Source organism: Bubalus kerabau, chromosome 4 (assembly GCF_029407905.1).
Source record: "Bubalus kerabau isolate K-KA32 ecotype Philippines breed swamp buffalo chromosome 4, PCC_UOA_SB_1v2, whole genome shotgun sequence".
Taxonomy (NCBI): Eukaryota; Metazoa; Chordata; class Mammalia; order Artiodactyla; family Bovidae; genus Bubalus; species Bubalus kerabau.
The window spans coordinates 124,133,062-124,160,289 of NC_073627.1; the positions used below are offsets into that span (position 1 = coordinate 124,133,062).

At 42.4% G+C, this 27,228-nt stretch overlaps 1 protein-coding gene across 10 annotated transcripts in view; it reads right to left on the reverse strand.

Annotated features, from left to right (window-relative positions):
• LOC129650193 (transducin-like enhancer protein 1) overlaps positions 1-27,228 on the reverse strand; it is a 93,477-nt gene that overhangs the window by 19,751 nt on the left and 46,498 nt on the right. For 7 of the 10 annotated variants that reach the window (XM_055578416.1, XM_055578413.1, XM_055578410.1 and 4 more), the window contains 8 exons: positions 26,688-26,892; positions 25,917-25,933; positions 14,435-14,551; positions 10,947-11,000; positions 10,299-10,451; positions 8,735-8,879; positions 7,489-7,679; positions 5,999-6,075 (listed from right to left, as the gene is read on the reverse strand). In XM_055578416.1, the coding sequence (XP_055434391.1) occupies positions 5,999-6,075; positions 7,489-7,679; positions 8,735-8,879; positions 10,299-10,451; positions 10,947-11,000; positions 14,435-14,551; positions 25,917-25,933; positions 26,688-26,892 (959 nt within the window). The remainder of the gene's footprint in view (positions 1-5,998; positions 6,076-7,488; positions 7,680-8,734; positions 8,880-10,298; positions 10,452-10,946; positions 11,001-14,434; positions 14,552-25,916; positions 25,934-26,687; positions 26,893-27,228) is intronic. The other 3 variants (XM_055578414.1, XM_055578412.1, XM_055578415.1) reach the window with 2 other exon arrangements.

A 27,228-nucleotide genomic window follows, 5' to 3' on the forward strand; every position in this document is an offset into this window, starting at 1 on the left:
TTTCTGAGCAAGAAACAGATAAGATCAGATAAATATTTCATTACGGAAAACTCTTGCCTACAATCTTGGTGAGGATTTTAAGAAATAAGAAGACTGGGTAAAATGGAAAGCATCAAACCTAAAGTCTGAGTACAGATGTAAGAAATGGGATGATGCCTTCAACAAAAAGGAGTCAAGAGAAGTTAGAAGTGGGAGAGAGAGAAAAATGTCCAGGTTGGTTGGGAAAGCTACTGAGATCTTAGATCACGCTGACACCAGAACAAGTACAGAATAGTGGCAATGTCATGCTCTTTGATAAGAAACAATGAAAGGCCACAGGGCCTTTGCATATGCTGGTTTCTCTACCTAGAGGCTTATGCCCTTCCCCTTCAAACTCTTTGAGAATTTTCCCTTAACCCTCCAAATGGGATCAACCTTTCAGAGTTTCAGAAAACAATACTCCTCTATCACAGTTCTTGTTATTGTTGTTCAGTTGCTAAGTCATGTCTGACTCTTCGAGACCCCATGGACTATGGACTATAGCACAACAGGCTCCTCAGTCCTTCACTATCTCCCTGAGTTTGCTCAGATTCATGTCCAGTGAGTTGGTGATGCTATCTAATCTTATCTTCTGCTACCCCCTTTTCCTTTTGCATTCCATCTTTCCCAGCATCAGAGTCTTTTCCAATGAGTCAGCCCTTAGCACCAGGTGGCCAAAGTATTGGAGCTTCAGCTTCAGCATTAGTCCTTCCAATGAATATTCAGGGTTGATTTCCTTAGGATTGACTGGTTTGATCTCCTTGCAGTCCAAATGACTCTCAAGAGTCCTCTCCAGCACCACAATCCAAAAGTATCAATTCTTTGGCACTCAGCTTTCTTTATGGTCCAACTCTCACATTCATACATGACTACTGGAAAAACTATAGTTTTGACTATATGGACCTTTGTTGGCAAAGTGATGTCCCTGCTTTTTCAAATGCACTCTAGGTTTGTCATAGCTTTCCTTCCAAGGAGCAAGCATCTTTTAATTTCATGGCTGCAGTCACCATCCACAGTGATTTTGGAGCCCAAGAAAATAAAATCTGTCACTGTTTCCACTTTTTTCCCCTTCTATTTGTCATGAAGTAACGGGACTGGCTGCCCTGATCTTAGTTTTTTTAATGTTGAGTTTCAAGCCTCTTTTACCTTCAGCAAGAGGCAATTTAGTTCCTCTTCACTTTCTGCCACTAGAGTGGTATCATCTGCATATCTGAGGTTGTTGATATTTCTCCCGGCAATCTTAATCCCAGTTTGTGATTCATCCTGCCCAACATTTCGCATGATGTACTCTGCATAGAAGTTAAATAAGCACGATGACAATATATGGCCTTGCTGTACTCCTTTCCCAATTTTGAACCAGCCAGTTCTTCCATGTAAGGTTCTAACTGTTGCTATTTGACCTGCATACAGGTTTCTCAAGAGACAGGTAAAGCAGTCTGGTACTCCCATCCCTTTAAGAATTATCCAGTTTGTTGTGATCCACACAGTCAAAGGATTTACTCAAGGAAGCAGAAGTAGATATTTTTCTGGAATTCCCTTGCTTTTTCTATGACCCAATGAATACTGGCAATTTGATCTATGGTTCCTCTGACTTATTTAAACTCAGCTACTAAAAATGGAAGTTCTTATTCAAGTACTGCTGAAGCCTAGCTTGAAGGATTTTGAGTATAACCTTGGTAGCATGAAATGAGCATAATTGTATGGTAGTTTGAATATTCTTTGGCACTGTCTTTCTTTGGGACTGGAATGAAAACTGACCTTTTCCAGTCCTGTGGTCACTGTTGAGTTTTCCAAATTTGCTGAGCAAATATTGAGTGCAGCACTTTCGCAGCATCATCTTTTACGATTTTAAATAGCTCAGATGGAATTCCATCCCTTTCACTAGCTTTGTTCATAGTAATGCTTCCTAAGGCCCACTTGACTTCACACTCCAGGGTATCTGGCTCTAGGTAAGTGACCACACCATTGTGGCTATTCAGGTCATTAAGACCTTTTTTGTGTAGTTTTTTTTCTGTGTATTCTTCCTACTTCTTCATAATCTCTTCTGCTTCTGTTCGATTCTCGCCATTCCTGTCCTTTACTGTGCCCATCTTTGCATGAAATGTTCCCTTGATATTTCCAATTTTCTTGAAGAGATCTCTAGCCTTTCCCATTCTATTGTTTTCCTCTATTTCTTTGCACTGTTCATTTAAGAAGCCTTTCTTATCTCTCCCTGCTACTCTCTGGAACTCTGCATTCAGTTGGTATATCTTTCCCTGTCTCCCTTGCCTTTCACATCTCTTCTTTTCTCAGCTATTTGTAAAGCCTCCTCAGACAACCACTTTGCCTTCTTGCATTTCTTTTTCTTTCGGATGATTTTGGTCGCTGATTTCTGTACAATGTCATGAACCTCTGTCCATAGTTCTTTAGGCACTCCATCTACCAGATCTAATCCCTTGAAACTATTCGTCACCTCCACTGTATAATCATAAGGGATTTGACTTAGGTCATACCTGACTGGTATGGTATGGTCACAGCTACCTCAATTTAATTACACATTTATTTTTGTGATTACTTGATTAAAACCATCTCCCCATCATCAGGCTGTGAGCTCCCAATAGGGTCCTCTAGCCTATTCAGCAAATTTGGATGACATCTGTAGAAGACAGGAAAGGAAGTGGAGTGACTGACAGATGGCCTAGGAACCTGAAATCATATCCCATAAATCAAGGCTGAAGCAACAGACACACTCAGCTGGAAGACACACCTGGTGGAGAGATGGTGGTCCCCAAAGATCTCAAGAGCTGTCTGTCTTGAGAAGGCTGGATTAGTGGAGCACTGTGTGGTCCCAGGGAGTGGATAAGAACAGGATTGATAGGTAAAAGCTCCAGGGAGACAGAGTTCAACTCAAGGGCTCAAAGAGTTTTCAAAGGGCCAGGGAAAATGAGCTGATATCACTAGAGAATCAGTCAGAGATGCTCAGACACTTGGTGAGGCCATTATAGGAAACTTGAACCACAGATGAGCATTCACACTAGAGGCACTTCTAAGGTCCCTCCAACCCTAAATGAACTCTCCCAGCTGTACAACACTTCTCAGACACTCATCCACCTGCCCGTGAATTGTCAAGCTGCTTCTCTGTGCTGGGAGCCTGCTGTCCCCTATACCTGCAACAGCCCACCCTCCCAGCCCCCTCTGCCCAGCTCTGCCCTATCCTCTTGCGTGAACTTCAGCTTTCTGTATATCCACCCTACCCCAAGGAAGCCGTTACGAACTCTGTCACTCTTTACCTGTCTGCCTATCACCATTGTTCTGCCTTCACAGCACTCAGCACTTCTCACAAATGTAACTCAAGTATTTACTGTTTCTTTAAGGTCCACCCAACATCAGTAGCCCCCCCCAGAGACAGGATGACCAACACTGTCTTTCCCGGAGCCTGCTGGGTACGTAACACACAGTTCTCCATCAAACATCTACAAAGAGCTTCCATTTGCCCTTTCCAATTATTATTTCCATTGTAATTTCTCAGAGAAAGACACTGGAAAATTTTTACCACTTTGTTCACCCTACCTAGACATGGTGGCTTGTCACCATTACTCTTTATGAGCCTCAGACGGCACTGCTCAGTGTGGTTGGCAAACATTCACTGCTGCCCCTAGTGAGGTGCCCACTCTCCCAGAGACTTCTACACAGCAACTCAAGTCAACTCACAACTGCTGTCTCTTGTAATAAAACACTGGGACTGGTATTTTGTATCTTTTCCTCCTTACTCATCTTTATCTATCTTTTATAGGAGTCTCAATCTTTGTCATTTCAGGGGAAAACTGGTCTGTTATCATAGTTGGTTTGAACAGCACTGCCTTGGGCAGTATGACTTTACTAAACGATGAGAACAGTATGTCTTCTCAAACATGGATTAATACATGGACTAAGACTGCATAGCCCAGATCCTGGACAGTGGGCAAGTTCATTTTTCCCTCTGCTACCAATTAATTTGATCTTCCTCCCATAGTATCTTAAAAGAGAATACCTTAATCTTGAAAGAGAATCCAAAAAATATCTTAACTGTTTTAGAAAGCGGTGACGCCTCTGATCCACAGACCAGTGCCCTTTTTGATCAAGGGGAGAAAACCACTGTTACATGAGTCTCACAGCTTTGCCTCTCAGTCCACTGTTGCGGTCTGAGCCGTGAACACGGGGAAGTCCAAGGTGCTGGCAAGTCAAGAACATGACTCTTTTGGCTCTAAGAAGTATGTTCACTGAAAGTATAAACTTGGTGTCTAACTGCACACACAATTGTTAGGAACTGGGTCTGAGTTAACCATCCCTCATACCAGCCTTCAGGACCAACTCTATGGCTCTCAGCTCTGCCCACCCCCAGCCTCCTTCCTCACATTTCACATCCAGGGTGGGGTCTTGGGCACAACCTCCACAGCTCTGACTGCAGAAACTGGCTTTCCCTAATGGTTAATTGAACTTAGCCTTAGTTACCTAATATTTCTCTGAAGATTTATCAGTTACTATTAATGACTGTCTCTTAGCTCAACAGTACTCATCTGCCCCTTATCCACTCACCAGGTAGAAGGACACATGACAGCTAGCTACTCTGCCAGCAACCACAGGTAAGAAATACCGATGGGCACCCTGAGGCCTTCCTAAGAAAGCACAACATAGTAGTTCACAGGTTCAGCAGTTCACTGAAGCCTTTCAGTCAGAAGAGATCTACCAGCCAAGAATGTATTTGCAACACTGCCCCACTTCCCAGTCCTGCTCTTCCCTGGGCCAAGATGTCACTGTAAATTCTTAATGTCTCTACTAGTTCCAAGTACAAACCAAAGCTTCAGTTCATCATGAGTCAAATTATCATGAAATAGATATCAAAATGCAGGAAAAGAGGAGCAGTGGGAATCTGCCTTCTAAAAGCAGGTGATAGAGTAAGGATTCCCGTCTTCTGAAGCAAGGTTGCAGTAAAAACCACACAAGGATGACCAAGTAGTCGAACGGACCACTCAAAATAATGCAGTATGCAACAGACATGTAAGTAACAGCTGAATGCAACCGTTCGAAAGTAAAGGGTATAAGCAAAAAAACAAAACAAAACAAAAAAACTGAAGGCCTGTGACATGCACCTCTTTTGGGAAGGAAAAAAAAAAAAAAAATCAGTGAATTGGAACCAGCTTTCTGCCATCTTCTACCTAGGGAAACAAGAGTGTTTGCTGAGAAGACAGACAGACTCTGGTACTTCAAGCTTGCTTTGTACAAAAATGAAGAACTTTAGGAATTATTTGAAATCACATTTCTAATTACTAACATATTATGGAAAACAGGTGGTTTTCAGTGACCCTGGAAGAATAACCCACAGGGCTTTTCAAATTCTGAATGCTCTTTTGCCCTTTAACCTACCTCTCACTGCTTCCCATCATGCCATATTACACTTTATAATCCTGGCTCTCCCAGAGGAAGGCACCCAGCAAAACTTTACTAGAGCGCCGGGGGGCAGGTGGGGGGGCGCGGAACTCCCCCACCTTTCACACAACTCTTGCTTCCACCAAAATAAGAAGAGGTGGCACTGAGCTGGGTAAAGAAATAGCACATTTCATTTTTCTGAGACTTCAAGTCTGTGACAGCTTACTGCCCACAACACTGTCCTGTGGGAAACCTCCAACAGGCACCCTCTAACCCAGGGGCAAGGCAGAGCAGCTTTCTGAGGGTCAAGCAAGGGGGACCGACCATCCCTGGTTCTCACCTCCCTCCTTGGCCCTGTCTCCAACAGCTTCTCTCCAGAAATAACTAAATGCATGAGATCACCCACAGTGAGAAGACAGAGGCATGACACCTACCCAGTGTCTATTTATAGAAAGTGTTAACACTCCTCAGGAAAAGACACTGGAAATCTCCTTGGAAACGCCCAAGCCTGTGCTCCCTTTGGAATTCTAGTGCACTGATACCTGTGACTAAATAACCGCCTTTAAAACAGAACCCAAGAGTTAGAGGTACTTACGGCTTCCCCCCGGGGATTCCTGCCAGGTTTGGAGGGATCGTAGGTACACGCATGTGAGGGGGAGGATCAAACCCAACCTGGGAACAGAATAAGGCATCAAAGACTCAGTTTATGCAGGATAGGCACTTTGTGACACCTCTAAAAACTTCTTACTAGAAACTCAGAAATCCCCAAAGCAACAGAAACAGGGACACGTGTTAACATTTCCCAAAAGAAAAATTATAATGCAAGAAATAATACAGCCTTCACTAAATACCACAAGACACTTCTTTTTTGGGAGGTAGGATGGCACATGATCCATCTGTGTATTGAGAACCAGCTTCCCATGGTAAATACGTCCTGTGGACTTAGGATGTTCTGCCTGTTCAAACAAGTACAAAGAACATACGCTGTCTGAGCCAGGACACCGTGACTACCAACTTCAGCACTATTGACGTTTTGGGCCAGATAATTCTTGGCCAGGGGCTGGCCTGGAATGGCAGGATAATTAGCAGCATCACTGGCCTCTACCCTCTAAGTGCCCATAGCAACCCCCCAGTTCTGATGAACAAAAGTGTCTCTAGATACGATCGAATGTCCCAAGGGGGCAAAATCACCTCCAGTTTCATGCCACTGGTCTAAGTCAATGCTTAAAAATTCACACATGGACTCTTTTTTGTGCACCTAGTCCCTTGGCTGCCCCCTTTGCTTTAAATGATCTTGCCCTCCACTACACAGCCTTTCCTAGGAGTGAAAAGGAAGGGGAAAACGATGCACTTTAATATCATCTCCAGTTATTGGAGGTAATGAAGAAGGGAGAGGAGAGAAATGCACATGCCATATTTCAAACAGTCAACAGAAATGATTTGGGGACTTTCATTTGCTATGAGTTATAATCTAGTCCCTTTTCCTGATGCAATCAAGGACCACACAGTCAACTTTCCCCTTTACTCGAAGTTCTATCTCTTCCTGGTCAAGCATGAAGTCATTTACAGGGTGGGAGAAGGCAGACGAGAAGGAGACTCTGCCCCACAACTTCAGTCCCTCTGTGTTTCTCCCTGTTGAGCTGAGATCACCGCTTACACCAAAGTCACGCAATTGGGTTTAAAGAATAATATAAGCACGGAAAGAGAAAATAACGGCTTCTCAAATATTTTTTCCTAAGAATTAAAGAGGAGAAAAAAAAATGTCAAGAAACGAATGAAAAGGCTTCTGTGAGCTACTTGAGTCATTTCATCGCCTTCCAGAGGAAAAAAAAATCTACTTTGGTGGGAGAAAACCAGATGTCCCCTGAACCACGGAAGGAGCTCCTAAACACTGCCTTTTTTCATCCACAAAAACAGTAAAACAAAAAGTGTTTGGCCTTAACTTAATGAAGCGGCACATTGATGAAGGTGGACAAGAAGGAGCAGTGGAGACACTGGGTCTTTGTCTGCAGGTGTGGGGGCTGCCAGCCGCTGGCGCTCCGCAGGTCCCCACCCGCACCCATCCTCAGTCCCTGCTATCCTCACCATTGGGGAGCGCCCATAAGCCACCACGGCGGCAGCGGCCGCAGCTGCACTCATCTGCGGTGACATGTTGTGGAGGCTGGCATAGGCGGCGCTGGGGCTGGTCAGCTCACCATTCATGCCCGCGTGGGGCACCATCCCAAATGGTGCGGGGTATGGGCCGGGCACCGCCAGGGGTGTTCTCAGGCCAGCTGCTGCAAGGAAGCACAAGCCACAGTGACTCACCTGGCCACTCAAAGCCGCCTGATCATCAGTTTCAGGGCCCTCTTCAGTGCCTCCTGTTATAGAGACGGAGGGAAGGCTGGGGGTGTGGGGGGTGAGGGGTGGGGTCTGGGGGTCTGGGGGGGTGTTGGGAGGGGAAGGTATCACCTCCAATTCCTACATAGGGTCCTGGTCCCTTCTTCCCTACAGCTGAACTCCTCTCCAGGAAAGAATGGACTCCAAGGGGAGCACTGCCCACACATTTCCCCCTGTACCTCCACTTGACAACACTGGGAAACCAGGGGAATTAAGCAGCATTATTGTACCTAATTGACAGAAAGCACCACCTTCTGACTTAAACTCAGAAGGTTTTTCTGATAAAAATCCATAATTCTTCCTTCAGCTTGAACTTTCCATTTCTGGTACCAATTTCAAATAAAAACCTGATCCTAGATTTATGTAAACAAGAGCACAGGTTTAGGAGGAATATTCTGGGGCCTCTTTACCGCCTGGTCCAGGGTATTACATTCTCCCTTTCCCAGGGAGGAAGATATAGTTAAAAGTTATGAGTTTGCTCAGGGACTGGAGTCTCAGTGAAACCCTCCCAATTTCTCCTGGAAGAGAGACCACTGATTTCTAAGGGATGTACCAGCAGAACACTGGCCAACTAAAGCACACAAGAAACACACTTGGGCCAGCCAGACCGGCTGTTTCAGTCAACATTAGCAATCTCAGACACACAATGATAGTTTGGTAAGGAGCTTACACGCGGAATAATTATCAGAAACTTTATTGAAGTCCTTGGGATTTGGATTATTTGGAAATAAAAGAAAAGCCAAATGTAAACAGTCGGAGACTGAACAGGGTACAGCTGCCGAAACCCAAGGACAAACATCTGTTTCTTATCACAGCTTTTCAGAGATAAGAAGGAGGGAGGCAGGCAGAAAGCACCTCTCATATTCACGGGGAAATGCACAATGAGATGAACAGACAAATCAAGTTGCGAAAGAGAAAAACAAAACACAGCCCACCAGAGGCAATGCCTTACCCGCTTGGTTGACGAGGGGGTCCATGGCTGGAGGCTTGCCGAGGCCTGGACGGAGTCCTGGAGTGGCGCTGGTGCCCGGCGTTGGCATGTCACTCCGAGGCGTCGGTGTGCTGGATTTCAGCACAGGCGTGCTGGCTTTTTCATGCTGGTATCATTAAACAAATTAAATGAGTATTATTTTTAATCCAAGCCATATTACACAATTTATCACAACAGCAGCTGGAACACTGGGCACCTTCTAGCTACTCCCTCGGCCAATTTTCATAAATCCACACAATGTTGACAGCATTAACTTGTGAGTGAGAAATGTTGACCTTTCCTCTTCCTGCCAGAATTAAAACTCTAGCTAGAGACACAGAACATGATCACACGCCTTCCTCCGCAGATTTTATTTTAAAAAGTATTTTTCCATCAGGCTTGTGGACTTTGGATCTAGTCCAAGTAAGAATGATGACCACCCAGAGGAAAGTTCTCGGTCACTCAGAAACAAATGCCTCCATCACTGAGAATATCAGAGGGAGGAACCCCCCTACCAACCTTTTCACCCTTGCCTTTTAGTGGCAGTGGGATTGAGAATGACAGAGAGAGACAGCTGAGCCATCAGCTTGATGAGAAGCAAACTAGCATTTCAGAGGCAAAAGCCCTAGAACTAGCCCTATCATTTTAAGAGATGTACCTAAAAAAAATAACTCTTTGGCATTCAGCAGCAGCACCCATTTGCCTACATAAACAGGGTGGACCCACTAGTGCAAGAGGCCTTCGGCAGTCAAGATGGTAACAGGGTCACAGGGCACCTTCTTCTGCATCTCAACCCTTCGTGTCCTTTTAGCCAGTCTGAGAAGTGCTCTAGGATAGCAAAGAACATAGGCTAGAGAGACCCCAGCTCTTTCTGGCCTGGGAGTCCATGTGCTGTGTAAACTTGGCAGGCTCCTCAAGCTTGCCAACTTGAGGCCTGCCCCCCCATCAGTGAAATGGGATAATGCTTTGAGGGACCACACAGGGATTAACTGCAGGGTTATTATGGTGCAGTTATGGTGAGTGGAGAGATGAGACACTCCACAATGTCTGGTGAATGACTGAGAGCATGAATGGGCCTGATACCACCCTCATCCCTCCCCACGTCCAGGTTACCTCTGATGCCACCTTGAGTATATCACCAATTTGCCCAGTAACCTGGTCACAACATGACCCGACAGGACGGGTCAGTCTAAAACCAGGGGAAATGCACCACTTAACAAAGTGAAGGACTTCATAGGACCTAAGGCATTCAAACCATTTGTCAAGTAAGAAGTTTCAAGAGAGTCTGTGCCACAGACATATCCCCCAAGAAAGCAGGCAACAGGCACGGAAGCTTATCTTGCTCTAATCATGGCCCAGAAGAGATGACCCAGTGGGAAAAAGGAATCACCCAGGGACAGAGAGCAGAACCATGAGTTTCACTTTAAAACCCTTAAAAATATAACTCAGTCATTAAAAACCCCATATTTCAAATACATTAGGGAACCTCTGGTTCCCCAAGAAAACCGAACTGCTAAATAGGCAAGTGACAGTTCTTATGACCTACCAAGCTCATTTCTTTGGATTTCAAAGAAGTGGAACTTCCCGAGGAGGCAGTGGATGCCGGGCTGCTGGAGGCGTCTTTCTTCAGCAGGCGGGTTTTGTCAATCCCATTTTCCCTGGGTGAATGGGCGGGGCTTGCGCGGGGAGATGAGGGGTCCTCCAGAAGCACAAGCAAAGGTCTCATGATTTCACTCACAACAGATGGATCTTTCCCTTTACACACTCTGTTTCCATACCAATTCTCCAAATTAAAGGAGAGTGCTTAAAGTCCTTGAGATTTGGGTGATTTGAGGGCATGCACCTAATATTGTTGTTACAATGAACAGGATGGTGTCCTGCAAGCACACCAGTGGAGACACCGTAAAGAAAAAAATCTAGAAACAATTGTGTTTCCCCTCATGCTCACCTACTTTGCCCAGAGGGCACAGGACAGAAAGGAGCACCAGACACCAACTTAGGAATCCAAAATGGTTAGGGAGACAGATTATTTTTTTAAAGAAACCAGTTTGTGTTGTTTTTAGACCATTACTGCTCTATGAACACTCAGTAAATTCTTAATGTGTAAAGTTGCAAAAGACCAACATACGGTAGCTCCACGTCCTTTCTCTCACAAGTTGCTCTAAAAATAAAGTTTGATGAAGAGAATGGTTACCTCATTAGAAACATCCACAACTAAGTTGTCATCGCTTTTGTCACCATCGCTATCCTGAAAAAAAAAAAAAAAAAAGAGATTTTAATGCCATTTGCTAAAGGGATTGAGGCTCAATGAAATACCTATAGTTCTTGGTAGCAGACAGACTAGAAAATGACCTGGGACATGCCTACAGGTTCCCTTACAGAATGCCAGCCCTGGTAATTAAGATCACCTTCTTCCCTTCTCATCTGACCCAGGGAGGTGCAGCGCCCCAGGCAGGAACTCTGTTGCAATAGCACACCAGCCATACAGTCACAGTGTGTATACAGGGGATGGCAACTTGTAAAACCTGGCACACAGTAAAGACTCAATAAATGTTTGCAACAGCTGAATCTATTATAATCCAAAAACTACATGTCCTTCTTTAAGAGATCTTCCCCCAACGGATTTCAAACTAAGAACACAATTTCATACTATTGCGTTTACATGTATCACCTTGAAGGCTGTCAACAATTCTAGTGTTCATGGGCAATTCATAATTACAAAGACAAATTTGGACCTTGTTCCCATGGGGTTACTAATTACTGCCAAAAAAGTTATATAAAGCAAAAAAATAAATAAAGCAAAAATAAAGTACAAACAACAAAGCTAAGTACTGGCTGAAATAACTACCAAGATTTAATCTAACCTCACGTTGGCTCTTTAGCAATCAACTTGGAATATTCTTGACATGGAAGGAAGATAGGATGGCAGGATCTGGAGGGCACTGGCATCCTACAGTAGGGTTTTTATGGTCTTGACACGAAGCCATAAAATTGGCTCATCAAAGGAAACTCCATGGTTGCACTGAATTTGAAAAAACTTCAGAAAAAAGCTGTTTAATTTAATAACGTGATCACTCCTACATCAAGTTCAGGGCAGGCTGAAGAAGCCCTGAACTAAGGTTAAGAAGCTTTCTTAGCTAAAAGGCCTATGCTCTTTAGTGCAGAGTCATACAATGGACATACAAAAAAACAGGTTATCGCAAATGGGCCCTAATTCTCAAAAAGGAGCAGGCCCCGGGTTTATGATCTACGTTCTTATACTGATGTCATTGTCAAATAAGAATACACTAATAATGCCTGAGAAATATCAGTATAAGTGCAAACCCATTAACTTTCTGTGGACCCCAAGTCCAGCTAGAAAGATACCCCAACTCTAAATTCATGTCTTAAATGTTTTATCTAGTCATACCTAAAGTATTATATGAGGGAGACCCAATTGACTTTCTTCAATAATGTGTGACTAGATATGCTTTAGTCATAGTTATAAAGGTCCCATGCAATTCACTAGCAATAACAAGAAATTACAACCAATGAGGAAGCCTGGGTAATTTAAAATAAGTCTGTTGAAAGAAGTATTTTTTCATGCAATAAAAGAAAAAATACTAAAAAAAATTTGCTTTCTCTTAACAAAGCCCACAGAAAATCACAAACGTTTTCCGGTACTAAGAAACCCAGGGTATGGGAATTCCCTGGTGGTCCAGCAGTTAGTACTCCACCCTTTCACTGCAGGGGGCACGGATTTGATCCCTCATCAAGGAACTAAGATCCTCATGCTGCACAGGGCGGCCAACCAAAACAACAACAAAAAACACTGATCAAAAGAAAGAAAGAAAGAAACCCAGGGTGACGGTGACAACATACAAGCTGAAGGGGTTTCCCTTTAGGAAAAAAAGTAGGAAAATAAAAAAGGTTAATGTAATGTACAGACCAACTGGTAAGAAGTAACAGACAACTCATTTATTTAAAATGGAACTGTGAAGTGCATCCCTAAGTAGTCTGAAATGTAAATGTTAGCTTTGTATCGGATCATCCCCCAAATATAAACCTTCACAGTACAGTACATATCTGTCATCAAACATCTAAGGTCTGAGTCCTTTGCTCCACATTCTCCAACATCATCTCAATACATTGCCCTCAACTACCAATACAACTAGACACAGTTAATAGCAGTAGGTTATGAAAAAGCCATGTAGAGCCACGGATTCTACATCACTCACTACTACATAATTTATCCACACGAGCCTTGCACACAGCAATTTGGAACTGTATCATTGGCAAGTGTGCACATTTCGGTATGTCATGGCTGACAAACAATCAATGTCATATATAAAAGTATCTGTGTGCAACACAAGTGCTGGGCAAAAGATAAGGGGCAAATACATACTAAAAAGGCTTGGGCTGGGGTGGGGAGATCAACAATTTGGGTTCTTAGAGTATTATTATGGAACAAAGTAGGTACCGATATTCTGCGCCAAAACATCCAATCCTAGGCTCTTGCTTTGGGAATCCTAGCATGGTTACCAAGAGCATGGATTCTAGAGTCAGACTGTCTCCAGGCTCTGCTACTAACTCTGGCCTTGGGCCAATCACTTAAAAGCTCTGTGCTGCAGTTCCTTTATCTATGAAATGGAGGGGTGGTACCAAATACACAGGGTGGTTTTGAGACTTAAGTGAAACAAGCCACATAGAAGGATACGGTACCTGGCACTACCTTGAGGTGCTGCTCAAGAACTGCTACCCATTTCTAAATACTACATTAGCCCTCAGCTTGTGCCAGCTAGCAGGAGACAGAGGCCTAGCGTGGAAACCTCTGCACAGCAGCCAGCTGGAGGTGGACATGTTCTCCTCCAGGGGCAACCGGGAATGGCTTAACACACCCTCTACTCTCACGCTTCTGAGAATGTGTCCATCCTGAAATAGAAACTCATGGACACACAAGGAAATGACAAGGCATCTGTCAGATGCAATGTTTATGACCCCGAGACCACAGTCAATGGCCATTTGGCTTGGTTTGCTCTCCTCATGAATGTGGTTTTAGCCAGATCTGAATCAAGAGTCCTCACATTGAGCTGTGTGGTCTCATCTGTAGGGTTTGAACAAGATGCCCCCAGTGTTTCTTCCATTTTTACCACGGACTTTTATCACTGCACCACTCGCTGCAGCAGAGGACAGACTCTGACTTAAGGCCTAATTTGGACCTGAATCTATTACCACAATGGCATCCAAGAAGGCAGCTGGTGACACCAAATTCTTATCCTCATTATTTCAGCATGACAGGGTACCAAATTTTGCAAGGCCTGGGACAAAATGAAAACACAGGCCCTGGCTCAAAAATTGAGCATTTAAAGATGGTGGAGAGCAGAGGATGAAACTAAGGGTGAGATAGGTTCTTTTTAAGAGCAGGGCCAGTGCAGCTGGCTCAGACCACACACCATGAAGCTAGTCCTACATTTCTGTATCCCCTCTTACAAATAACTGCAGTAGAAAGCCCAAAATTTAATACTGAGCCTAGAAGATACATAATTTACAGCTCTAGAGGGAAATAATATCCTACAATGTAAGAATCTATCCTCTTGATACATTATTTTAAGGTATGTGAAATTATCAGATCTTTTATAGACTCACTTAGAAGGTGAGCAAGAAGACAAACAAAATATTATTTCAAGCCCTTTATTTACTTACATAGTGGCTGGAGTCCTTATCATCCACCTTTCTTTTTTTGATGTCATTAGAAAACTCAGGTCCATTTCTGCGTTTATCTGTGCCTCTTAGACTGTCTGGGACCAAGAGGGAATTACTCTGCAAGACCAAAAAAAAAAAAAAAAATTAATCAAAGATTTCTTCCCAAGTCTCTCTGTACACATGAAAACCCAACCTGGATGTGACAGCCGATTTGGAAAGGTGATACCTACACAGCCTTTCATTCCATTTAATTCGTCTCATCTGAAGACGTAGATGGCAAACATTTATAGAGATTTAAGCACTTAAAAGGGAGACCCTGATTATGCAATCAAGCCATCCAAAGCCTCGTGGATCCTTCTGGCCCAACTCACTTAAAATGCTCCTCTGTTCTGTTTGTTCTTAAGAGAAATGGGAGCCTGCTGTTTATATGTGGATGTGTTTTTATTCTTTCCCACTGAGACTCCCTGGTCTGGAATACGAATGGTCTATGAGCAAAACCTGAGATCACTCTATTAGACGTATTCTGTCACTGTAAGAGTCAATGTGGGCCTTTCTAAAAAGACACAAAGAGGGCGGGTGGGATTAACAGTATGCTTTCCTAAAAGGCAAATCACATTTTCCACAGTCACAATGAAGGAATTCTTTTGAATTCTTTTAATTTATTGTTGAAAATAAGATTTGGTGTTCCTTGCCAAGAGCACTGAAATTTAAGACCCAAAGCAGGAATTCCAGCCAGTGAATCTTCAACAGCAAGGCCAGCTCCCACACACAAAAGCAGGAACAAGGACTAATCTTTTCCACAAACCACACAGGATACTTTCCTTCACATGTGCTGAGTATGAACTGCTGACCCAAAGAAAACAGGCATTTTAGATATTTGAGGGTCACATGACACGATCTGACATCCCTTCAATTCCCATCTCCCCTTGGGCTAAAGCATCAGAACATGTTACAAAGAGTTCTTTTAAGTGTGGGATTAGCATATGCAAGAGTGCAATTTGTTCAGTGATGTGTTACTGCCTTGAACAATGCTGAACTGGCTGTGCAAAAACTTCCTTTCTCAAAGCCCAGATAAGCCCAATTTCTGAAAAATGCTGGAGAATTCAGTCCACAGACAACAAACAGTGATGCTACCTTTCTAGGCTGCAATTTAAAATACAAAGGGGCTTGGGAAAACCTTGAAGTAAGACCACCTCTAATGCAATAAAAACCAGGAGCAAATCTTTAAATAAAGGTCAATTTTTAGAGGCCCTGGATGGGTCTTCCGTCCTAACCAGCCCAAGGAAATTAGCCAGTTGGCTTGCTCTCAAACCGCCCCCCTTTCGTCCCCTGTGAAAACTGGGGACCCCACCATGGGAACATTCTCAGCTCAACCACACTCAGGAGGAAATCAAAAGGCATGCTGAAGCCCCTCTGCCCACTTCAGAGGCTGCCTCTGAAGCAGCTGAGCTTTCATTCATGACCGTTCAAGCTCCACAAATGCAGGGAGGCTTACATAAAAGCAGTGGTAGGAACCAACACAATTCACTATAGAGAAGCTCAGAATGTCTCGAGCACAGTGTGGGGCTGAAAGGTGAGCTGGCTGGATCCCTGAACTAATTACCTTGGCAAACGTCTGCTAAAAACTAACCCCTCTGACCCAGACCCACTGCCTGACAGGACGCAGGAGACTTAACAAAACTCCTGTGAAGTGCTAACACACACACTGGGGAGGGGAGCAGCAGCTTGTGCTCACGTGGAAAAAGTGTCCAAACACGCTTGTCTGTGTTCTAGATTATATCAGCCCCCAAGTTTCTTCCTCTAGACTCAGACCAGAAGCAGTGAGGGCCAGGCTGCATCATTCTCAACCGGACACATACCCATGCGCCCAGCAGAACACAGCAGTGTTGGTGTCCACTGGCAATTTTAAAGCCTCTTTCTTCAGGGTGTCCTGAGCAGCTCTCCTGCTCTAACTAGCACTGGGCATCCAAATCACTCAGCTACTCAAAGACAGCTTTCTAATGATCTGATTTTTCTCGTCAAATGGGACTGTGATCACAAAAGTAAACGACGTGCCTTCTAGGAACAACGCAATATTTGCTAGAAACATTAACATTCCTCTGGCTGGACCCTGGCGAGCTGTGAGGCTTTTGCATTTCCATGTCAGAAGTTAAATTCTCATTCCTGTTTGAGCAGCTTAAGTGAGGCCTATAATCTGAATGAGATCTGCAAAGCTCTGAAAGTACTTCTAAATTTAGATGGGGTTGGTAATTAGCACTCCTGCTTATCTGAAAATTGGCTCCATTCAGATGGAAGATTGAGACAAGTTATGAAATGAAATGTCTCATCATACCTTTGATGGTATAAAATTGATTCAAAACACGGCAGCAAGGAGTGTGGGCTGGAGAGGCCTGGGACAGCCGCAGTCTGGAGCCAGGGGGCGCCTGGCCCCCGCTGCAGCCCCACCTGTGACAAACCACTTTCTTGTGGTTCCCATGTGCCCTGTTTGCTGTAATTGTCCCCAGCATCTTCCAGCCCTGACACTGCTTTCATTGTTGCTCTTAAGCAAATAGTTCCAGCCTAATGAACTTCAATGCACTGTTGGCAGCAACAGTTTTGCTTAACTACTGCCTAGGTGACCTTCATCTTTCACAATTCCCTCATTTGATCCTCAGAACCCGCAAGTGACCACATGGGTGGTGCTGGATGTCTCCTGATACCGTAAGTCTTCTTCCCTGGTGCTATGTTTTGTTCTCACACGTTGTCTTACATTCCTCAGGGCTCAGCAGCAGAACAGTCATTCTGATGGCTGTTCTGAGACATTTTACACACATTTTAAGAATGAAGAGACTATCCCTGGGTGCTGAATGAATATCCTTTGGGTCCTTCAAAATTTATGGTTCTATTTTGATTTGTTAGATTTGAAAGAGGACAAGACAGAATCATATTTAACATTAAAATTTAATATTCAATCAACATTTAAGAAGAGCCTGTTTGTAAAAGAATAAAACTGAGGTTGCTTCAAGTTACTCAAGACAGTTAGGACCAAACCTCTGATGAGGCTAAAGCAACCTTAACACATATTCATTGTCTTTATCCCTCTTGTTTTATCTAGAGGACGTCCAGAAGGGGAGGTGATTTTCCTGAAGTCAAGAAGCTTCTGTCCATTAAGTCAAAGTGTTGCGCTCCCAAAAGAGTGATTTTTTAAACTCAGTTTATGTACATTGTACCCAAATACTTGTACCCAAATACTTGACTCCCCCAAATATGTCTCACTTAAAAGTCATATTGGCTCTTTAACCTAGTGAGCCTAAAATTCTAATGTGATATAATAGCTACTAATGTATGCTCTCTTGGACTTCCCCCACCTCCTAAACACAGACACATCTTGCCTTACTTGGTATATGCCCACTGTAACAAAATTGTGAACATAATATCAAACACCAAAAACATTTTACAGCTTAGTTTTAAATGACCTGAAAACAATCCCAAATTCCTGGCTTTCCACTCACGATTCCTGCCATTTATAAGCCAAGAATCACACTAAAAAAAACACCCCAGCAGAGAGCAACAAAATAGCCCAGTATCCACAGCCCCAGTTTCATGCCCCATCAATTACTGCCAACGGTGGTTCCATATGCTTATTTACTGCTTCTCCCCCTAGAGTCTGTATTTTGAAAGGTATTTATCTCCCAAACAGCATTCATCAAGTAAAATTCACTTTTCAAATATTTATTTGCCAAATAAATATTTAATTGTGAATCAGAGTTTTTTAATCAACATGAAAACTAGCGTTACCACACTGAATGATAGACTCTAATTCTAGCCAAGAAACTTGATGTTTTATTTCACCTTGCAGCTGGTAAAATTTAATTATCTGCCAGAATTTTTCAAACACTATAATTACCGGGCAGACTTCTACTACAAATGTTCCGAGAGCTGGGATTTCCAGACTGTATATAAGTTTTCGTTTGTTTAAAAATTTTCTTAAGAACCAAACAAAATCATCTTATTTACCTTATGTCTTCCCTACAAGAATTCAAAAATAGAAGTTTCATACAGCCCATGGGGGATATTACAAATCTGAGCAAATCAAGATCTAAAAACACACTGTTTTCAAAATAAGCTAAAATTTGAAAACCGTGATGATTTTCTGCACCTTTCAAGTTACACACACTGGTGGGAATAGAGCCAAGTAAAACAATAAAGGGAGAGGCAGATGAAACAAGTCTCTAAAGAAAACAAGATCCCCCTGGAATGTTCAGCCCAGAGACAGAGTGTCTAAAAGACCCGTTATCCCAACTGGCATGCTTTTCTCTCCATCTATATAAAGAAACTATTCATGAAATGATTAGATGAGGTCTAAGAACAGAGAAAAGGTATGAACCACAAGAAGGGACGCATCCCTTCTAAAATCTGGAATATCTGAGAACCTAAAACCTCACTGGGCATGTGAACTGACAACAGGTGAATTGTTCACTATGGTTACCCTGTGCTTCCCGAGAGTCCCTTCTTGCACTAACAGTGATGTGATGGTTAAGAACAGAAATGAGAGTGAGCAAAAAAGCTACCCAGAAAGCATAGGAAGCCTTCGAATGTTATAACCTGTGGTCAGATTCAGAGCACAATTTCCCAAATAGGGGAAACATGTTGCATAAAAACACACCAGAATCATTCCCTGCTCAAGATGAGTGGGCCCAAGTTAACTAGAGAGTTGGTGGTATTTGAACTAGCGGGTAGAAGTGGACAATGTAATCTCTTAAAGTAAAAATAAAATCCAGACATGTAAATAACAAACCATACCTTCCTATAAGAACTTACAATTTAAATAGAAGAATCTTTTGAATTTCAAAGAGCATTCAGTCAAATCAGAAGCAAATGTCAAGATTTGGAGTTTGTGTTACCTTTATTCTGACCATTCTGGAAAATAATGTTTCTATTTCATGCTCTGAACACCCACCTACTCAAGACCAACATAGAGAGACTTAGCTGCTTTAATATGAATAATAAGCAGTCTTTATAGTCTTGTTCTAAGAATTTTACTTTTCTTGGGCAATTTAACAAGAATGGCTGTTCATGTACACTGAGGTATTTTGGAAGGTAAACTCCAAATATATGAAAGAGAGCTGGTTTACACTGTTAGTGTTGCCAGAACACTTTATAAGAGCATTCACGTCTCCTTCATCTACTCTGAGACCTCAAAGCAATTCTTTTGCCAGACAAATCTAAAGCTTGAAGCCACCAGCAGCAAATGTGAAAGGAAAACCCGCTCATGGAGACAGCAAAAGCTAGACAGGTTTCCCTAATGTGAAAATAATGCACATTATTCAAATGGATTTCTTTAGCTGCCATGCTGATTCCCCTTGGGAACAGTCTCCTCCTCACAGGAAAAGTGTTTGTGTCAGAGGTACAGATTGGAAACTCATGACACCTCATTTATCCTCAGTTACTCTAAGGCAGTGGGAACCTAATTTGCTAGCACACTCTAGGCTGACAATTAACTTCTCAGTGAACATTAAAACAATTAGGTAACGACACACCCCATCACATCTGTGCGCCGCCTCATCCACACCTGGTACCAATTAAGCCGTCACTCTGCGCGTACTCTGTGCATACTTTGTGCTGCGGTCCAGTTGGTCATTCACGCATTCTGTGTGACAAATGCACTTGTAACGTATAAAACTAACAGAATCCCCACTTGTCAGTGGCAAAAGTGGAAGCAAATGGAGATGTGTGGAAACATAGAAAACATGTCTCAGAAGACTGGCTGTGAAGCAGGTCTGAAGGGTAAACATCTATTTCTCACATGGTTTGAAGGCAAAATATGGGGAGAACAATAAAAAAAAAATTAAAAGAAAAAACATGTTCGTGCACCTGCATTTAGGAACTCAGCACTGTTGGATGCAGATGGGTGACTCGAGAGGATGTCCAAGATAAAAGAGCTATAGACACACACCCAGTGACATCTGGGCTGGAAGACGTGCTAAACCATGAAATGCCTTCAGCGTCACTCTCTAGGTCCACAGTTTGCTTTTCCACCCTCCTTCTCCAGGTAAAACAAAATAAAACGTTTTCAATAAAAACTATGAAGCTGAAAAGAAACATAACTACTTAAAAATAATCTTTAAATGACCTCATAACACCTTTATTCCCCTAATCAGGACCTTGGTCACAGCAAAAATCAAGCTGTATCTCAAACCTTTTCTAGAAGCATGTTTGTAAAGCGCTCTTAGGTGCTACTGCCCCTCTTCATTTGCCAGCCCCTGGTGAGAAGCTTCTACTGCAAAGAAAAAGGTCCTGAAACTAGAAAGCAATGGGTCAGGACTGGACTGTGGTATCTGATATCTGATGGCACTTACACCCATCTCTCCTCATCGGAAAGATACAGTTTGCTGTACTATGTTAAGGAGGGGATGTTGAAAATGATAAGCAGACACCTCACCTGGCACAGGAACACACCATTCCCAACAAGCAAGAAACCGCCAGGGTCCTCCTTCCCTTGGGGGTTCACCCTTCTCACGGCAGTGATGCTGGTTTTCCCAGAGGATTTATTTTATTTTTTTAAGTACAGAGTTTTAAGTTCTGCCAAAAGAAAAATCTACTGAGGCCACTGCTTCAGAAAATGTGTTTCCTACTGTGCCTTAAATATAGAGATTTCAGTTAATTCATCTTAGTTTTATCCTTTGTCTCCACACAATTCCTTGGCATAGGCCAAGATAATGTCATCAATGTTTAGGTGAAAATACCTCCTCTGAGCCCCCATTTGCCTTTGACGGATTCCAGCATCATTCAACTGATCAAGTTCCTAAGAGACTGGGGTGTGTTTCGTGAGGCTGACACACATAATCAGGACCAGCCACTCAGTCAGGTGGGCCCTCGTCGCCACAGAAGCCTCACACATTGTGTGAGGAGGAAAGGAAACCACAAGTAACTATGCTGAGGGTGACCAACGACATGTTTCCTGTTGTCTGGCTCCCCTGCAGGCAGATGCAGGGAGGACCTGCCTAAAGGCCTGCAATGGCAGGTCTGACGACTTCCCATTTGTGGGTCCTGAACCCTCACCCTGCAGGCAGCCACCATTGCCATTTTACAGAGGAGACAAGAAGGTCCAAAAGGATGAGGAAGACTGCCTGTGCAGCCAGAATTCCACTGGGTCTGCCTTAGTCCAAAACCTACCTTCTTTCTATCACTGCTCCTCACCACCCCCACACCCCCCCCCCCCACACTGCCATGGTCATAAAAAGCCACGAGCAATGTGACATTCAAAAAAGTAAAATTTCAGAAACAGCCAAGGGTGAAATACTTCCCAAAGCAAGCCTCGTAGCTTATTCCCTCTTTGCCCTCTATTCTGCACAGTGTCATTTCAGAAAAAGGGAAGGGGTGGGTGGTCCAGAACTAGGCTCTGGTCCTGCCTCTGCCAATTAACTAGTCAAGTACAACAGCTAGAGAAGAAAAAAATAAAGACACCATCTTAACATCAAGTGATGGTTGTCATAACCACTTGTTTAAAAGTTCTAAATGTGAGCATGGTAACTGTAGAAATCAGTTACGGGAGTGGTAATACAGTCCCTCAGAAAGATGATCTGTATGAACAGAAGCACCCAACCTCCTTGTGCTTTGCGTGTGAGAAAAGAGATGTGTGCTTAGTCACTTCTGTCATGTCCGACTCTTTGAGACCCCATGGACTGTAGCCTGCCAGGTTCCTCTGTCCATGGGATTCTTCAGGCACGAATACTGGAGTGGGTTGCCATGCCCTCCTCCAGATTTTCTGGACCCAGGGACTGAACTAGATCTCTTATGTTTCCTGCAAGTGGGTTCTTTACCACTAGTACCACCTAGGAAGAAAATGATAGCGATGCACTATTCTGACCTAAAGCAGGTGAAAAGTGCTTAAGACTTTTCAGAGCCAGGAACCCCCCATGGAGAATTCAGTGAGAGTTATGATCTTTTCCCAGCATTACATAAGAGCACTCACCCACAGTACTCTACATAAAATCTTAGGGGTATTCAAGGGCCTTCTGAAGTCCACTCAGGAGCCTGCCTAAGTTTACAGACCATCCCATTCTAGAGTCTCTCCCAGACAGCCCGCTCAAGTCTCCTCCCTTTTCTAGATGTTCCAAATAATGATCACATGAGTGACGTATTTCAGTGCTTTTCATTCAACACATAATTTGACTCTGACATCACAAGACATCACTATAAAACGGCAGCAAGTATACACAGTGCTCTCAGCCAGTGCCTGGCAGATAGTAAATGGTCAATAAGTATTTGTTTAATGAATGAGTACTTAAATAAACATCCTATCACATTTTCTTAAAAGCCATACAGCTCCTTGTCAATTCTCTAACTCCAGGTCTTTCAAGCAGACTTAATTTAAAGGAGATTTTCTTCAGCCAAAATGAATTTGGTGCAATTCATCTTTAAATTAACTTGAGTATCTAAATTTTATTACTCTTGAAGAAATAAAGGCTTTTGTCAGGTCATTTCTTTGCTCAGTAGTAGCACTCTGATAAACAGGCTTATGTTAAAATAAAAAAAGGTTTGTGAATTAGAAAAACAGTAGTCAAATCTTAATTTAAAATCAATAGCCAAACAGAAAATTACACCTCTCTTAAGTTACTAGCTTTACCACTCATCCCTTTCAGAAATGAGAAACTTAAAAAATCGTGTCCTCTCTGCTCTTAGCTCTCTCCTTTCCTGGGTTTTACATAAAATAGGTTACATTATAGTTCATTTGTTTTCCCACCATAAAACCTTCAACTAGCGAATGGAATAGTTTAGACTCAGATAACAATACATACACACTCAACAGTTCCCTCTGGATCTATTGTAAGTCCTTGATTTTTGCATTGGATATAAAAAATGTCTGTTCAACATAGAAAGAAGAGTAGGAAAAAAATAAAACTATATGCCAGCCTAGAATTTCTCAGAACTCCTTGGTCTTATTTATGGCAGAGGTTCTCAAGAGTTGGGTCCAAGGACCTCAAGGGTGTCTCTTTGTGGGCAGATTTTAATACTTAAACCAAAACAATATATGTCAACAAACAGAATACAAAAAATTGACAAGAACTCAGCTACCCTCTTTAAACCAGGCAATAAAGACATTTGCAAATGTGCAAAAAACAAAGACATTCTTCCCACTCTAATTTTTTATTTTGGAAATTAGTTATTTTTCACTAAAAATGTTATTTAACACAATTAAGTAACTATCTGTTTAAGTAATTTAAAAATCTGTTTTATTTCTAACCCAGATATTTTTCAAAATATGTGACATACATAAACAAAAGTTCTCTGGGGTCATTAATTACTTTAAGGATATGAAGGTTCTGAGACCACAAGGTGTGAAAATCATTGCCCTAGATAGCCACTGCTCTTAACCCCTCATTGAGTGAAAAAACAAAACACCTGTATAATCAATTGACTTCATCTGCCAAGTAAAATTCAACTTCATAATTCAAACCACTTTATTAAATACTTAAGTACTATAATATTTTAGGTGTTAATAGTACACATCATCTCATTACCCACTGAGTCTCATATTTAATTTTACATAAAGTTTGAAGAGAGTTAATTTTACATAACTGCAGCAAAATCCCACTTATATGGACAGTGAACAATTTAATTCCTCTCTACAGACTGAATTAAATGTTTAGGTTACAAAGTAGTCTAGTTTCTCCATTTTATACAATCATTACCATGAGTTTTCTATAATAATTATGCAGGAAACTCAGTATATATACTTCTGAAAATGTTGAAATTATAATTAAGACTTAACAGAAGTTTGGTGTAAAAAAGGAGACATGCAAATGAAACATTAAGTAACTATGTATTTTATATTATTTTATAGATTGGTTTATGCAATGTATCTACCACATTTGGACTTGAAAGTTCACTAACTATTAACTCAACATGGACTTACTAATAACCAAACTAGCTGGACTTAAAAACAATCCACAGCTGCCTGAAATTGAAGAACTATTTTGTACTTCTTTAAGGGTACAACTTCCCCATAAATCAAAAGTTAGTTCCTCCATATATCAGTTTACTTAGGTCTGTACTTTGGGAGAAGGTGACTTTATTCCCTAGGTCTAATTTTTTCTCCCCTTTTTCCTTCCTAACATTTTCCAAAGAAAACTTACAGAACAAGAATCTTAAAACCAGCTTTCTCATCCTTTCACCATTATCTATTCCCCTAATATACTCTGACACATAAAGTATACCAAGCTCAGTCCCAAAGAAAATTTTTAAAACAGTTACTATTCTACCCAGAAGGTGGAGGGACGGGGGACCTAAACTTTTCAAACTGAAAAAAATTACATATCTTCCCCCCAAATTCATAAGAAAGTATCAGAGCGATTTATTTAAAAGTTCAGTAGGGCTTCCCCGGTGACTCAGAGGGTAAAGCGCCTGCCTGCAATGCGGGAGACCCAGGTTCGATCCCTGGGTCGAGAAGTTCCCCTGGAGAAGGAAATGGCAACCCACTCCAGTATTCTTGCCTGGAGAATCCCATGGATGGAAGAGCCTGGTGGGCTACAGTCCATGGGGTCGCAAAGAGTCGGACACGACTGAGCGAGCTCAATTCACTTCACTTCACTTCATCCCATTTTTAAACCATATTTAGATTGAAGATCATCAAAATACTGTCATGTTCAGAAAGATAAAAGGAAGGAGGGAAGGGGTAAAAACTACAGGTTATCTTAGCTGAAAAGGGGCCAGTTTCTCACTGTTTGCTCCACAACATGAGAGGTGCATTCTAGAGACAGGCAACCCCACAAGTAACTGGCAGATATGTGAACAGATCAAATATTACATAAAGTGGGTTTCTCCATTTTATATAACCATTACCATGAGTTTTCTATAATAATTATGCAGGAAACTCAGTATATACTGAGATTTAGGCTGGTGAAAAAATGAACTCAATAAGCACAGAGCTCTGTGAACTCAATTTTCTTGGTTTTGAGAGATTACTCAAAGACTCAGTTCTTTGGACTAAAATAAAGTTCAAGTTCACACTCCAAGGATGATTATGAAAAGAAAACCAGATATAGAAACCTAGCAACTAAGATGCATTTGCAGAGGATAATGATGGTTTAGGTAGAAATAACACAACACTAACCAATTTCATATATGGATTATGACCTCTTGCCTGCAGAACTGACTTAAGAAAAAAATGAATACTCTCTTACATTAGAGGTAAACCTGGACTTGAAGTGCAATGATAAACATATTTTTAAAATGGGGCACATAAGGATCAAAGTGTATTTTCAAGTGAGTAATCTTAGCTTTGCCTCCCTCTCATCCGATAAAAGTTTTATACAAAAGATGGGGGGTGGGGGAGAGAACAGACATATTAAAAAAAAAAAAAAACAAGTTGCTGAGAGAGATAGGGTAGAATACACGTGTCTGTGCCTATATGTACAGAAAGGCGGCTGGGGTGCACCGTGGGGGTGGGAGGAGGAACGTGTTTTTATGTGCAGCAGGCACATAAAGTCAGGGTACTTACTGTGCCTGGTTCTCTGTCTGCTCCCGAGGTTACCAAGAAACGCACAGACATGCCCGTTCAGACACAGAGGCAAGAACAGAAATAAAAAAAAGGGGGGAATAATTAGAACACAAGCCCCAAACAGTTTTAAAAATGGCTTTTATTTATATAAGTCATTGCACATTCCTAATACAGTGATTTCCTGAAAATTACAGTATTTTGTAAACATAAGATTTACAGTTTAACCATACACAAAAGCCTATTTTTTTTAAATTTCTTGACAGAATAAATTACTCTTTTTTTTTTTTTTTTTTTCAAAAAATTAGTCAAGTGCAATTTTGCCCAATATTTAATGCATACTAGAATTAAAGCCTATGAAACTAAGTAGTAACAGATGCAATTATCAAACCTTTCATTTGAACACATTCACTTTCAAATTTAACTTCTTATTTCGCCCCATTTAACAACATTACTTTCTTTGAAAATTACCCAATTAAGCAGTTAACAGTTTTCCATAATATGGTACAGGCCACTGGCATTAACGAGGCAGTTGCCAAGATGTCAAGATGCCTGCCATCTAAAGAGATGGAGAAATCTACAGATGCCCACGTTAAACCCTGAAAACCTCCAGGGTGAACTGTGTTTCAGTGGCCAAGCTTTGCGACAGACAGTTCCTCTTAGCTCATTGTTAGCGCTCTGTATGGGTTGGGGCTTTCTTTAGCGGTGCACAAACTTTGCAGCACTGTAAGAGTGTTAGGACAAGGTCCTAATCTGGCTTGCCCGGCCTCTCACCTCTGTGGTGCTCTGCATCGTGGTGCTTCTTGTCATCTTTAATTGCCAAGTGAGACTGGCCACTCAGAGCACTAGACAGCGCCAGGAGGCCGGCACTGCCGCCGAGGGGCGGGATTCCAGGAGGCTGAAGTCCCGAAGGGTGAGGGGTGAGGGGCACTGGAGGTCCGTGGCCATGAGAAAGATGCTGAGCTTGCAACTGCTGCTGCTGTTGGAGGTGGTGGTTGAGAGGAAGAGGGAGAGAGAAAGAAAAAGTGGTGGTGGCGGCGGCGGTGGTGGCATCCGGGTAGAAACCAGACATGACATGAGAGGATGGAGGAGACAGATCAGGAGGTTACACACACACACAGCAAAAAGAGAGAGAGAGGGAGGAAAGGGAGAAAAAAAAAATGTGGTTAGTACGTTCAGTCCATCAAAAGCCTGCATCTGCTTAGTTACCTGATATCATATAATCGTCCCAAAACATAATCTTCAGACTAACATTGTCACTTTCTGGCCTAACTCACACCCTGAGAACGTAGCTGTGCAAGCTTGGCTAGGTAAG